Source organism: Eschrichtius robustus, chromosome 2 (assembly GCF_028021215.1).
Source record: "Eschrichtius robustus isolate mEscRob2 chromosome 2, mEscRob2.pri, whole genome shotgun sequence".
Lineage (NCBI taxonomy): Eukaryota > Metazoa > Chordata > Mammalia > Artiodactyla > Eschrichtiidae > Eschrichtius > Eschrichtius robustus.
The window spans coordinates 7,505,640-7,521,273 of NC_090825.1; the positions used below are offsets into that span (position 1 = coordinate 7,505,640).

The window sequence follows — 15,634 nt, forward strand, 5'->3', positions numbered from 1 at the left end:
GAGCCGGGGCAAGAGGAAGGCACAGATGGTTAGAGCATCAAAGGCGACAGAGGAGCCTTCGGGGCTGTATTAGCAGACAACGCCCTGAGCGGGGGGCGAGGGGGCTCCTTAGGGTCATTTTATTAACCCTGCGCTTGTGTGGGAATCCCGCGGAATGAAAAGCCGGGGACCAGGAGGAAGACCCAGACAGCACAGCTCCTGTGGGTCTCCAGGAGACGATGCTGCGTGTTCAGAGGACTGACCTCAGGAGGATGTAGACCCCTGTCGGCCGAGGGCACCAGGGACAGGCTTGGCAGGGCCCTGCGGGGCCACCCCTGATAACTGTCACTCTGGTGAGGACTCTGGGGTATGGAGTGAGGTCAGTTCCGGGGGGCGCTGGGCACATCAGAGTCTGGGAGGGACCAGCCTCCAGTTTAAAGACAGGACACCTCTCTCTGGACCGTGGCAGCCCAGCCCACCTCTCAAGAGGTGCAGTGCTTGGGGCCACGATCCCTCAGAGGGGCTCCTGAGAATGCTTCAGTTTCTTTTAAAGCAGAAGAAATAGATGAACATAATCCAGCGTAGGAGATATCTGTCTTTATACCAATGCAGTTGGAAGATTATATCTATATCTATCTATATCTGTATCTTCATCTACATCTGTATCCATATCTATATTTATAACTGTTATATATCTACATCTATATCTACATCGATATCTATGTCTACACTTATATCTACATCTACATCTATATTTATATCTATCTATTTATCTACCACAAATTATGTCTCAAACATAAAGCCACGGAAGCTGAGTGAGAAAGTCTTCCAAGGCCCTTGATGTTTCGGTCTTTTCCAGATTACTCGATCCACTCACCTGGGCAGGGCAAGATGTTGCATTCCTGGTATTCCAGGGAGGGGCCCAGGCAAGGCATGCCCCCAAACTTGGGCTCCGGGTTGTTGCAAACACGCTTCCGGTTGCGAATGCCCTTGCTGCAGTCTCGGCTGCACTGTGACCACGAGGTCCAGGCTGACCAGGCCCCGTTGACGGTGTGGGCAGAGTATCTCCCAGCACGCAGGAAATCACCAGAAAGGCCTGCAAGGGAAATGGCCAAAGCACGATTCTGTTAGGAACTCTTAGAGTAACCGGAGTCCAAACTAACTTTCATTCTGTAGCACTGTCTGCTTTGCTTCTGCAACTATACTCTCAGATATCAGTGGAACACTTTTTACACACCTCAGAAGCACAAAACTAAATAAAAATAAAATTGCAGTTTGCATGATAATCTCCTATAACTCAAGCTTCTTTCTCTGCAGTTGCTATTAACAGGGGTGCAACTAAGAACTCAATTTGTCAATGTAGCAAAGTCCTTATACAAGTAAGAGGGTTTTTTGGGTAATAGGTCACTTATTGTTCTGAGAAATTTCTTACAAAGAAAATACACCTTTCTCACTTCCACTGGGAATTCTACAACAAATTGTCCTTGTGCAATTCATGTTCATTTTGATGGAAATGCCTACTGACTTAAAATATGAAAAAATATTCAGTCATTTTCTCAAAGGTAGGCAGTGTGACACAAGTTTTAACAAAAAACTCTCAAAGTATGCCATGAAGGTCTGGGGAAATGTGAGAAGGCAGATGTGTGAACAGTTCTATCCATTGTTAAGTTTCTTGGTTGTCTACTTAAAAATTCTGGCTCAGAAACCTAGGCAGATGCTCTTCAGAGAAAATAGATTAGAAACCTTTTTCTCTGATGAGAGAGTAGTTTGTGGTTAATCAATAAAGAACACACAATTTAGCCTCATTTCATGTGGTCAGAGGCAAACAAGTCCAATTTTGTATTCTCAAGATATCAATACCAAAACGTATGGCTAGCCATTAGAACTTGAAGCCATTAAGACACAAGAAGGATGAAGTATTTTTTAAGCCATGCCCACAATATACTTTTGGAGGAAATATAAGAAGTCTTTTATAAATGTGTGTCAAAATTTTCCTTAGTTTATATCATTTAAAATGAATATTAGCGTTGGTTTTATATGTATCTGAGAATGGAAGGATTAAAAAATATATGTTCAGATAAGAGAATAAAGTTAAAGAAACAATGTCATTCATTTTCTCTGTTTTTACTTTGATGTCATAAGAAGTAAGTTCACAGCCTGCTCTGAAATAAGGGAATAAGTGATTGAATTGGAGACAGGGTTGCCAGATTTAGCAAATAAAATACAGGAAGCCCAGTTAAATTTTAGTTTAACTGGGCTCTTCTATGAACATAGAGATAAGACAGAACACCTGTCCCTGGAAGCGAGTCAGTCCCTACAGAGTCGCTTACTCACCGTCGGTGGAGCAGCTGCTGGTTCCATCACTAGAACAGTACCGCATCTCAATTCTCTGCCTTCCCACTTCCAGCAAGTTTGGATCAGGCAGGCGGGCCTTGCACGTGTACCGAAATCGCTGCTCATAGTGGCCCCCATTGTCAGAGATGTTGACAGGCGTCCAGGGTGTCCAGGGTGTGGTCTTCTTCAGCTCAGGGCATGGGTTGGTATTACAAGGCTGGTACTCCTGGAGGGGAAAACACATGAAGTATGCTTATCATACTGCAGAAATAGAGGCAGGGGCATCCTTCCTTAAGTGAAGGAGAGGGCTCTCTAAAACTTTAGGTCCTGACACCCACCAGCTACTCTGCAAAGTTAAAAGCACATTTTTTGGTCAAATTAGGCATTTAAGAGAATGTTCGGTGTTCACGTTAACTGCAAAGGAATCTGCACAGTTTCTGCATCAACAATGAGAATGAGATAATAAATGTAATTGTATGTGAATAAAAATGGTGATTCCCCCCAAATCATCTTCCTTTCACTTGATAAGTGACCCAAAATGCTGAATATTTTGACGTTAACTTTAGCTTTTATTTTTATTTTTTTAAGATTATAGTTAAAATGAGGGAACCAGAATTTGATTTTTGGACCTCATTATGTTCAGTCTGAGATTTATACTTTAAGCTCTGGATCGCAGATTCAAAGTGTTAGAATGGTAGCTTTCCAGTTGATAACACAATACATGATAACTTTTGGTCTATAAGAAATTTTCACAAGATTTCCCTAGTTAATACGTTGATGGCATTTTTCAGTCTCACCTCCCTTCCCCAGTACCAGATACCTCCATTGTAAGCACAGTGGGGAGGACCCTGGCAAGGGGGACACGCCATTTTTGGGCAGTGGAATTTAGGAGTATAAATTTAGGTCTCTTAATCTGGCAAGAATTTTAAACATTATGTCTCCAGAAACATGACCAAATCTAAGGGGCACAGGGTTTGACCTTGAACATAGCACTAGATGTTTCATTAGAGGGAAAACCCACAACATATAATACATTCAACTATGGCCATACTTTTAAAATAATTTTATTAATGTTAAACATACATAGAAAGGAAGAGTTAAATAGCTTTCTAAGATTTATTATGAAAAAGAGAATTGTTTTATCCTCCCCCCATCTCTTTCAGTTGATTATCTAGATACTTATCCCTTAGAGCTAACAACAAGAATTTTCCAGTATCAGGCATTGTCCATTAACTGTGCACTATGGGGAAAGATTTAGCTCTTTATTCTTTTACCCTTTACCCCTCTCCCTGTGTCTCCAACCCTGATGCAGCCTTCCCATCTGCCATCATCTTAATGTAGTTATGCTGCACTTTTGGTTAGATCCAAATCCAGTGTTTGCACTTATCGCTAGACGAACACTATCCACAGATGACTGGTGCAGAGAGCTGACTGGTTTCTGTCTCGTGCCTAGTTCCCTCCCAGTCTGACTCAAGGACTCGCCTGGTTTGTCAGGGTAGTTGTCTAATTTCTATGAACTTGTCATGAATTCACCCCCCATCAGGTATTTGGACACAGTAAGAACCGTGTTGGCTGGTTTATGCTTTGAAAATAAAAAAATCTCAGTAATATTGTATAAATGAATTCTGGTAGGAGAGAAAGTAGCCATGTGTATCCACACCAGAAGCTTTAACTGGAAGCTTGTTAAAATATTTATTTTGTCATGATTCTAATTAGTCTAACTAGTTTTCTTTACGCAGGGCTTATCTTTTAAAATTTTTTTACAAGGGACAATACTCGAGGGTTCTTCATGTTTGTGACTTCATACGCTTCTAACAGAAAACATGTAGAGTAATCATCACCACGTTCCTGATTTAACACCTCTTGCTTCCCTTCCCTGGCCCACACTGATGCTCTCCATACCCACACCAACACACACTGGAAGACAGATGATTTAATTTTCCTTTGTTTACAGCACGTTTTATTATGGCATCTTTTGGATGCTGCCTTTTAAGTGAAAAAATAACCCCAATGGATGCCATAAACTCAATCATGTGAAATACTAGACAGAACATGTGCGTGCTCTTTTTCACTGGAATGGAGACCATGTAATAGGAATGCAATCGGCCTTGTCTGGGACCTTCCAGGCCCACTGTGTGGCAACACTGCCAGCCCCAGATTGAAAATGCCATATGCATTCCCTTCATCACTCTGCGTCAGCCTGGCTGGGCAAGTGTCCAGGGGCGGCTGGCTCCTTGCCTAAATGGACTTAAAACATATGCTGTTTATGGACCCCTGCTTTTAGCATTAACAAGTTTGACATCACCTACAAAATAGTAAGATCCCATGTCTCAATAAACAAACACAGAGGGTCCTCCCAATAATTCTGAGCTTCCTTGCACTAGAAATTTCACCTCTTCTATGGAGATGAAGTTTTTTTTTTTGAAACAGATGAATACAAAATATATTTTAAAGCCTGGGTTGGCCTCTGTATACTGGTAAAATGCTCAGAAGGGTGGGGGGATGGTGGCAGCTGTCACACGTCCCAGAGGAGGGTACACCTCAAGGGTGAAGAAGATCAATTCAGGCCCATTAGACCTAAACCTCTGATAACAAAGTCTGTTCTTATGTTTCATTAGCTCCTCACTGTACAAAATCCAACAGGAGTCTTAGGACCTCTCCTTTCAACTGTCTTTTAAGATCTGATTATGATGCATTCATTTAAAATATCAAATTATGAAATACTGAGAAATGGTATCACTGATCTGTTTTATATTAATGACCAAAATTATAAAGTGGTTCAATTCAGTGGTGAGTACTTGTATGGCTTAACTGAGCCTGTATGCTCCAATTTACTGAGGAACTGCTGCTATAAGTAAAACAGAGAGATGGTGACAATCCAAGCAAACCCAAATTTGAATGGAACTTGAACAGCATTATATTTGATGCTAAAAAGAGAAATTATTTTACAAGGGATTTCAGGGAGCTAATTATTATACCTGTCACATAGGATTCTTAATCTTCTGGTGGAAAATATTAGATAAGAATGGTTAATAAATCAATCCCACTGCTGCTATATATCCAAAGGAATTAAAATCAGGATCTCAAAGAGGTATCTACACTTCCATGTTCATTACAGCATTACTCACAATAACGAAGATATGGAAACAACGTAAGTGTCTAGTGACGAATTAATGGATAAAGAGCATGTGAGACAGACAGACAGACAGACACACACACACAGCGGAATATTATTCAGTCACGAGAAAGAAGGAAATCCTGCCATTTACAATAACTTGGTTGGAGCTTGAGGGCATTATGCTAAGTGAAATAAGTCAGACAGAGAAAGACAAATTCTGTATGATCCAACTTATATGTGGAATCTAAAAATGCCAAACTCAGAGAAACACAGAGTAGAGTGGAAGTTACCAGGGGTTGGAGAAAACGGGGAAATGTGGGTCAAAGGGTACAAACTTTCAGTTATAAGATTATCAAGTTTGGGGATCTAATTTACAGCATGGTGATTATAGCTAATAATACTGTATCATATACTTGAAAATTTCTAAGAAAGTAGATCTTAAATGTTCTCACCACAGTAAAGAAATGATAACTTTGTGACAGGATGGAGGTGGTAGCTAATGCTATGGTGATAATCATTTTGCAATTTATAAATGTATCAAATCAACACATTGTGCACCTTAAACACACAATGTTATATGTCAATTATATCTCAATAAAGCTAGAAAAAAATAAAAATAAAGACAGCAGCCGATGCAAGGACAAAAAAGAAAAGAAAAAGGTCAAGAACTACAAAGGAAAAAATAAACATGGTTACTACATCAATTTGAAACAGTTCTCCTAACACGTTGCCTATGTTTTATCTGTCCCAGTCAACAGTGATACAACCATCCATTTAAAAGTTTAATCTGGAAACCTGGGAGGCACCTGCCTGTTCTCCCTCACCTCTAGGCCAAGTCCTATAGATACGGCCTCTTAGGCTCCTTCTCTCCTCCCCATCTTAACTGTCTCTTTTCTAATTCAGGCCACCGTCATCTCAGTCCTGTTTCACAGAATCAAAGCGTGTATTTCACTGACATTTAATTGTGTATTTATAAGTCTGCCTCCACAAACAGACTGTAAATTTGTGAAGAGCAAGAACTTTGCCATATTTATTTTATATTACCAGTCCTAAGTACAATACTATAATTTTTTGGTGAATGGATAAATCAATTCACAAATAAGCCCATTCTGGTGGAATCTGCATAAATCTGGGGAAAAATTAGATGGTTAAGCAGGGCCCCGTTTTGCTGTTTAGTTTTCCTTTGAGAAAACTAAAATATCTTATATTCCATAGGTTGAAAGTAAAATAGATGGTAACAATCCAAGAAAAATTTTGATACCATGTGTTTAGCACAAAATAAGAAAATTACCTTTAAAGTGTTTGCCTCAATAGCTGAATATATGAACTAAATATATTCTCATATGGAATATGTATGGTTTCCATATGTAGTTATCAAATTCTCTTTCAGTAACTAAGTTGTTACACTCTGAAACAGAAAGCCATTCTGCACCAGAGGAACAAGAGAGTCATGCAGCTGTGCTCGCGAAGGGCCAAGGTACTGAAGCATATGTACAGAGGTAGATCTGTGATCCCAGGAGCTTGCGGAAGCAGAGCCCAGATTGACAGGAAATCCTGGAAATTAGTTTAGTGGTCCCAGCAAGGCAGAGAAAGAAAAGGGAGACAGCGCATTCAAAATTATAATGCCACGGAATGACTTCTGCTTCCAACCAAGATGGGCTAACAGAAATGGGATGAACTCTTTCAGCAAGAATAACTTTACAATACATAAAACAACAGTTCGTAAGACATCGGACATTAGGCAACGAAGGACAGAGACCACCAAGTTTCGGAACCATGAGGTGAGCTCCACAACTGACCCAGCCTACAAACTTGAGAAGGTTTCCAGATGATGGTGGAGGAAGAAGAGACCCAGGCACAGACTAGTGACTGGGGAGACAGAACTGGGAGGTAAAGGAAGCCAAAGGGGCCGGGGTTCTCAGCAGGAGAGGGCCGCACAAAGAAGAAACTCCAGTTATGCACAGCTCCCCCGTTAGGTATTCAGCTGAGTAGAAACCCGTGAACGTATGTGTATGAAGAGACTACACACGGGTGGGGAGAGACCCACCTGAAAAGATCAGAGGGAACAGTGCACGCCACTCACATAGGGCCGGGAATACTGCTTGCTCCGAAGAGCCAGACTGAAAAGCTTCATAATTCTCCTCACATCAGTTAGGGTACCAGGAAGGGTCTTGTCTCCACCGTGGGGAAAAATCACCCCAGACTAAACTCTGGTCTGATCTCAACTAAAGAGATCCAAAAACCAAAAAGATCAAACTAGTTTCACATAACTTGATCTTGTCCCAAAGGAGAGCTCTTGCATAATTTGGGGAATACAAAAGTGTCCAATGTACAACAAGGAAAAGGTCACAGTGTCTTACATCTAATCTAAAATTACCAGGTATGCAAAGAAGCTGCTAAAAAACACAACTTACAATAAGGAGAAAAATCAGTCAATTGAAATTGGCACAGAAAAGCCACAGATGACAGAATTTGAAGTTAAGAATATTTAAAACTGTTATTATAACTGTATTGCATATGTTCAAGGAGCTAGAAGAAAGACAACCTGTTAAGTAGAAACATGGAAGATATAAGGAAGAAATAAAATCAACTATACACAACATTCTATGAGGTCGACTTTAATCTGGTATAAAAAACCAGACACAGACATAAGAAGGAAAGAAAACTACATGTGAATATTCCCCATTAACTTAGACACAAAAGTGCTTAACAGGATTTTAATAAGCAAAACTCCAAACTATTTAAAAAGGTCAATAGCTCATAATTATGTAGGGAGTACGTCAAGGGTGCAAGGTTCATTAACATTTAAAATTGGATCAAGGTAATTCGCCTTATTAACAGTCTAAAAAGTAAACCCATATGGACATATCGATAGATACAGAAACGTCATTTGATAAGATGCCCAAACCCACTCCTTATAGAAACTCTCAATCAACGAGGATAGAAATAAATTTCCTAAATCTGACAAAGGACATTTATTAAAAACATACAAGCAACATCTTAAAGGTTAAAGCCTGCATGCTTTTTTTAAAGCTGAAGAATATAAGATCAATATAAAATATTAAGTCTGTTTCTATGTACTAGCAATGAGGAATCATAAATTAAAAGAATGCCATTTGCAATGCTATCAAAAATATGAAATACTTAGGAATAAGTCTCATAAAATATGTGCATGACTTGTACACTTAAAGGAAACTTAATCTTCTAAATGATCTATAGAATCAATGCAATCTTAGTCACAATTCTAGAAGGCCTCTTAAAAAAATAAAATTTGACAAGCTAATTCTAAAATTCACATAGAAATACAAAGTATCTATCAATAGAATAGCAAAAGCATTTTGCAAAGAAAGGACATTGTTGGAGGACTTACACAGCCTGACTTCAAGATTCATTATAAAGGTACAATAATCAAAATGCTGTGGCATTAAGATTGAAAGATTGAGCAAAGGAGTGGAATGAAAAGCCCAGAAGTGGACCCACATGCATATGGCTTATTGATTTTTCAAAAAAGGTACAAAGGCAATTTAGCGGTAAAAGCAGTCTTTTCATCAAATGGTGCTGGAACAATTTGATACCCATATGTGAAAACCTGAACTTTGATCAATAACTTGCTCTACCCATGATAATAAACTCAAATGGGTCATAGACCAATATCTAAAAGCATAAAACGTATAGAATAAAACCTAGGAGAGTATTTCTGTGACCTTAGGTTAAGCAAAGATTTCCTAGATACAATGCCAAAAGCATCAGTCATAAGAGAGGTAAAAATAAGTTGTGTTAATCAAAATCAGAAACCTCTACTTTTGAGAGACACTCACTCTTAAGAGAATGAAAGACTAGTCACACATGGGAGAGAATATTTGCAAATCAGTTATCTGATAAAAGGCTCATGCCCATTATACATTTAAAAACTTAAAACTCAACAATAAAAGAAAAAAAACAGTGTAAGCATTGTCAAGTGTTATGGAGAGACATTTCACCAAAGAAGATATACAGATGGCAAAAAAGCGTATGTAAAGGTACTCAACATCGTTTTTTGTTTTGTATTTTTTTAAGAATAAAAGTAAATTAACACAGATGTAGGGAACAAATGTATGGACACCAAGGGGGGAAAGTGGGGTGGGGTGGTGGTGGTGTGATGAACTGGGAGATTGGGATTGACATGTATACACTAATATGTATAAAATGGATAACTAAAAAGAACCTGCTGTATAAAAAATAAATAAAATAAAATTCAAAAAAAAAAATAAAAGTAAATTAAAACCACAAGAAACCACCACACACTTATTAGAATGGCTAACATGAAACAGAACAAAAGAAACCTCGAACCTGACAATATCAAATGCTGGTGAGCTTGCAGAGCAACAGGAACTCTCATATCCTGCTAGTAGGAATGTAAAATGGCACAATTGCTTTGAGAACTATTTGACACTTTGCTAAAAGCTTAAACATACACTTACCATATGACCTAGACATTTCCCTGCTAGATATTTACCCAAGAGCAAAGAAAGGATATGTCCATACAAATACTTGTATATGAATGTTCACAACAGCTTTATTTGCAATAGCCAAAAACTGGAAACAATGCGTATATCCATCAGCAGGTAAATATCTAAGCAAATCATATCCAAATAAGAGACTACTCAATAATAAAAAGAAATGAACTGTTGTTATATTCAACATAGAAGAATCTGTAAAGAATTGTGCTGAGTGAAAGAAGCTCCCCAAAAAGGAATGACAATGTATAATTCCATTCACATAAAATCATGAAAAGTGAAAACTATGTAGAATCAAAAAGATGAGTGGTTACCTGAGACTAGGGAGGGCAGGGAGGTATATGAGGGAGGGGTTACGAAAGGAAACAAGGAAACTTTTGAGTTGATGAACACATTCATTTTCTTGTGTTGATGGTTGCATGGATATACATATTTGTTAAAATTTATCAAATGTTAAACATGTGCAGTATATGGTATACCAGTCATACCCAATAAAATATTAAAAACTATGTGGTCACTGAAAAACAATTCTCTTTCTAAAAAATGGTGGTTATTTTGCTAATTTAGAAGTGATATTCAAAACAGTTGTGTTTGCACGTACCTGCACACAAACTAAGATTACAATTACTTTATGGCATTCATGTTGGAATATTTGAGACCGAATGTAACTACTAAGTATTTGTAGATAAATGTTTCATAAATACAAAATGTGCGTGATCAAGCCAATTTTACCTGTCATCCCACATCCCACATTGTATGATAGAAAATGTTATTTTCTATCATGCAATCAGCCAGTGTAGCAACTGCCTGTTTAGCCTACATATACATGTGCATCAACTGCATTCTTTTATAATCTTATTCCTCTTACAATCAGTTTCTTTAGCTTCGGTGCATTTTCATGCTGCTACAGGTCTTTGAACATGAAGGAGTTAAAATGATCTTCCATGGGGTTTGGAGATGTTTGTGAGTCACAGGATGCCTTGGTGGAAGGAGCACTCAGCCCCAAGGCCACCTTCTAACTTACTGTATAATCCTTGGCAAATCTTTTGAACATGTCTTAATCCGTTCAGGCTGCTATAACAAAATACCACAGATTGGGTGGTTTATAAACAACAGGAGTTTATTTCCCACCATTCTGGAGGCTAGAAGTCCAAGATCAGGGTGTCAGCGTGGTTGGGTGAGGGTCCTCTTCCGGGCCACAGATGTCTCTTTGTATCCTCACATGATGAAAGGGGCTGGCTAACTCTCTGGGGCCTCTTTTATAAGGACACCAATCCCACTCATGGGGGCTCCACTCTCATGATCTAATCACCTTCCGAAGGCTCCACCTCCTAATACCATCACCTTAGGCATTAGGTTTTCAACACATGGATTTTGGGGGGACACAAGCATTCAGCCTATAGCAGAACACACTGCAACAAACGCCAAATGAAGGGTTACACAAGATGATCTCAAAGTACTTAACAAACACATTTTGGAATCCACAATCTTGCTTTTAACTTAGTTGGCCAACCCAAAATAAATTTTCAGTGCACGCACTTGAATCTGGTTCATAGAAGGTAAAACGATTTGATATCCAAAGGCTACATGACAAACGGTCTACGCTAGCTACTTTGAAGAGGGGATGTTGATTTAGAGATTTTAAAGAATATTCTTGTTTTATTTCCATTACTATTATTAGTCATTAAAGGCCCAATGAAATAAAATAGAAATACTCTTTAAAATGTGAAAGCAATATTGGAACAAAAAGAGCGAATATTTTTAAGTAGAAAATCCCACTGTTCTATTGCAGTAACTGCTTGCATTTCAGCAGGCCTTCTCTGGGTAGCTACAGTCCTCTCTTTGGCCACGTTCATAAATCTTTACTGTATCACTTGCTTGCCTAAGGGTCTCCAAAGCCTGCAAGCTTTTTGAGGGTAAAGCCTGGGGCTGATGCAACTTCCTTCCCCCATTTGGGTGACTGGCAGCACTTCTGGCTCCAAAGGGGGAGAGGATTGAGATGAACATCTCAAGGGCTTTCAAATGGGTGCATTTATCAATACTTTCAACAAGCAGTCAACCTGCACTCTTCTAAGTGCAGAAAAAGCAGCAAAATATTCCTCTGCTTTCATATTAGAAAAAGATGTGTGTGCCTGTGTGTGTTAGATTATATGCGTGTGTATATCTAGAAAAATGGAGCTGGCTTTCCTCCTTGCACATACTTTTAGGCATTCCTTTTTATAACACTGTAGAAATCCCAAGAGAATAAGAAAATCAGTGCTGTCGTGGGAAATCTTTTTTATTATAGAGGCTGTGATTTGTGGGCACTCTATAAACTTACATCTCAAATGAGAAGATCCATTTATTTGGTTTATTCTCTCACTATCATGCCCTTAAATTCTTAGTCCCTGAGCGCGAACATCAAGAATTCAGATATCTTTTTTTCTGGCAAATACCTTGCAACAAGAGGAGAAACTACTTTCAGTTAGGAGTGAAAGCCTACCATTGGGAAAAATGTGTCCTTCTCAAACTGACCGTTGAAATGGGTGACCTTGAGCAAACAAGTCCACCCTTTATTTCCATTTCTCCATTTTTAAAGAAAAAAAAATGCTTAACTGTAACATACTTGCTTCAGAATATTTGGACATATTTTAAGGGTTCTTATGAGGAATTTCGGAAGAACAAGAGTAAATAACCCAAACCAAACTGACGTTGTGTTATTTAAGATTGAGGCTTTGAAAGGACAACTCGTGGGGCATTGCTTTTACACTAATACGTGGGGGCAGTTGCCCTGGATTCTTTTAAGTACAAAAAAACAATGGTCACTTGCTTTCTTACTAGAAAATCATCGTGTGTGTGTGTCTCACCACCTCACCGCACATACACAACTGTAGAAAAACATGGCTGAAGAAAAGAAAGAAAATACTCCCTATAATCATAGGATTTGGATGTTATGGTTATAGTCATATAGTCACATTTGTGTGGGCTAAAGTGGCTTAATTTCTTGGCAAGAAGATGCAAAATCAAATTAGAATAATGGAGTGGCTATGGAAAACTCAGTCATGAAGACACAGGCTAAAACCATACTCATGGTCTGGGCAAAGCCTAATTAAAAAAATTAAATGTATTAAAAGCTGTTACTTAGCAGCCTAGGCAACCGTTGGTATTTTACCAACACTTGGTTATTAGTCTGTGGTTTGATAAGTAAACATTTATTTTATTTATAAATTAATTTCTAAAATAATTTGTTTTGCGCTTTTGAGAAATGTATTAAAAATAAATGTGAGTCAGATGGTGTTGATAAATACATACAACTTGTTTTTACCTGACCATTGACTGCAAAATAATTAAATACCATTTTCCTCTTTTAGATGATTTGGATGCTTTTATTTTTTCTTTATTCTGCTTGTGTAGCTAAAGGAACGTAGGCCAAAACAGAATTGTGATGTCTTTTTCTATTTGCTTACTCAATTGGCAAAATTCCTAAAGATATCAGTTTTCTTCTGCCTTTCGTCAGGCATGGAGGGTTGAGTAGTCGTCCTACCTGGAGCCTTGGGAGCAGCTGGTCTATTTGTCATTAGTCACCTCCACCCTGATTCCTTGATTATGGCACAGCTATGACCTTAAGGGTGATCTGACAGTAAGCACCCACTCGCAGACTCTGGTAGGCAGAATTCTCACATGCCCCCAAGAGCCCCACCACCTGGGTATCACATCTTATGTAATCCCTTTCCTGTGAGTGTGGGTGGGTTCTGTGAAAATGATGGCATAGTGAGGTTCCTCCTAATCTAAGACCTCCTTGTAGTGGACAAAAGAGATTCTCCTGCTGGCTTTGAAAATGTTGGCTGCCACATTGTGAGGGGACCACATGGCTAGGACCTGAGGGCAGCCAATAGGAACTGACGACATCCTCCTACCTACAGCCAGAAGAAAACAAGGACCTCAGTTCCCGAATTTCAGGTCACTATGTTTGAGTGAAATAATGTTGGGTAAATATCTTTTGTTTAAGGGCATGAACAGAATTTAAGATGGTGTCTGTTCCTTCCATGGAAGGGCTTTCCCTAAAGTGTATCCTTATGGGGTGCTCATGGCGCTACAGAGACAAAAGCATCTGTTGTCAGGAGGGACTGAGAAGCCCTGGGTTCAACAGAGTTAAACGGGTTTCGTCAAACCAGGAGTGCTCAGAGCTGACCTTGGAGCCCTGTTTTTAGAGCTTCTCAGGGAACCAGAGTGGAAGAGAGGGCACCTTAGCAAATGCTGTCAGAGAGGATGTTACCTGGAATCAAACGAGTTCTCAAAAGGCGAGAGCAGTTTTCTCATCGGAGGACTGATGCTACCATCAACTTCATTGATTCAGAACTGAAAATAGGGGTGTATCCCCAGAGTTCTGAAGTTGTATGGAAGTCAACCCTCTTCTGCCAAACCTAAGCAGGATTTAAAAGACTGAGGATGCAGTCCTACGTTCATAAAATCCTTAGCCCACTTGACTCCATGTTCTAATCAGGAAAGCCATCTAGAAAATGATCGTGTGTGTGTGTGTGTGTGTGTATCCCTCTCCTTCAAGTCTGTTGGTGGGTGGCTTTCCAGAAAGTACATGATGTACAGGGAGCTGGCACTTCATTTGTCTTCCTCCTCCAATGACTTCCAGTCTGAGTTTATTTATAAGTGGGCTAATCCGTTCTTATTGTGAAACTCTTTGCTCATTTCCAAGTTCATTGCCTTATGTGATAACCAGGAGAGGCCACCAGGTCTTACCCTTAACCTAGGGCCTCAGTTTTCTCATCTGAAAAATGCGCACATAAAGAAACATCACTGGGACCTCCCTGGTGGCTCAGTGGTTAGGAATCCGCCTGCCAATGCAGGGGACACGGGCTCGAGGCCTGGTCCGAGAAGATCCCGCATGCCGCGGAGCAACTAAGCCCGTGTGCCACATCCACTGAGCCTGTGCTCTAGAGCCCATGAGCCACAACTACTGAGCCCACGTACCACAACTACTGAAGCCCATGTGCCTAGAGCCCGTGCTCCGCAGCAAGAGAAGCCACCGCAATGAGAAGCCCGCGCGCCGCAACGAAGAGTAGCCCCTGCTCGCCGCAGCTAGAGAAAGCCCGCGTGCAGCAACGAAGACCCAACGCAGCCAAAAATAAATAAAAATAAATAGATAAATAAATAAATAAATAAATAAATAAATAAATAAATAAAATAAAAAGAAACACATCATAATTATCGGGGAGTGTTAACAAGATAAGGTGTTCACAGTGATTAGCAGGGATCCTGGCATATGGGGCATCTTTGGTCTGCACAGAAGCCTGGAAATGAAGATGGGATGCAGAACGTGAAAACATTAGGGGTTCTGCAAAGTTGGTCACTAGCAATCTTGAGAAATCATCCTCTGTCCAAGAAAATGCGGATGGTCACAAAAACCCCTAATGATCCCAGCAAGGTTACACACAAGGGAATGGATTTACCTAACTGGCAAAAAAAGTTTAAACTTAACTTGCATCCAAGTTTCCACGTACATCATTTCACTCCCTTGGTAATGTGATCATCCAGTAGAAAATTATCTTTGAAATTTGTTCTTAACTGAGTTTACATGAAGCTGACTTTTTATCAGTTCACATTCCTTAAATAATTAGTTAAGATTTCATGTCCTAAAAGATAGTAGTAGGAGCATTTATTTAATCTAAAATTCCTACACCATGAATGACGCATTTGGAACACTCACTGCTAA

At 39.5% G+C, this 15,634-nt stretch overlaps 1 protein-coding gene across 1 annotated transcript in view; it reads right to left on the reverse strand.

Annotated features, from left to right (window-relative positions):
- The window catches only part of SEMA5A (semaphorin 5A), a 492,176-nt gene that overhangs the window by 18,208 nt on the left and 458,334 nt on the right, over positions 1-15,634 (reverse strand). The window contains exons 17-18 of the mRNA XM_068531877.1: positions 2,314-2,539; positions 857-1,075 (exon numbers count right to left, since the gene is read on the reverse strand). Coding sequence (XP_068387978.1) covers positions 857-1,075; positions 2,314-2,539 — 445 coding nt within the window. The remainder of the gene's footprint in view (positions 1-856; positions 1,076-2,313; positions 2,540-15,634) is intronic.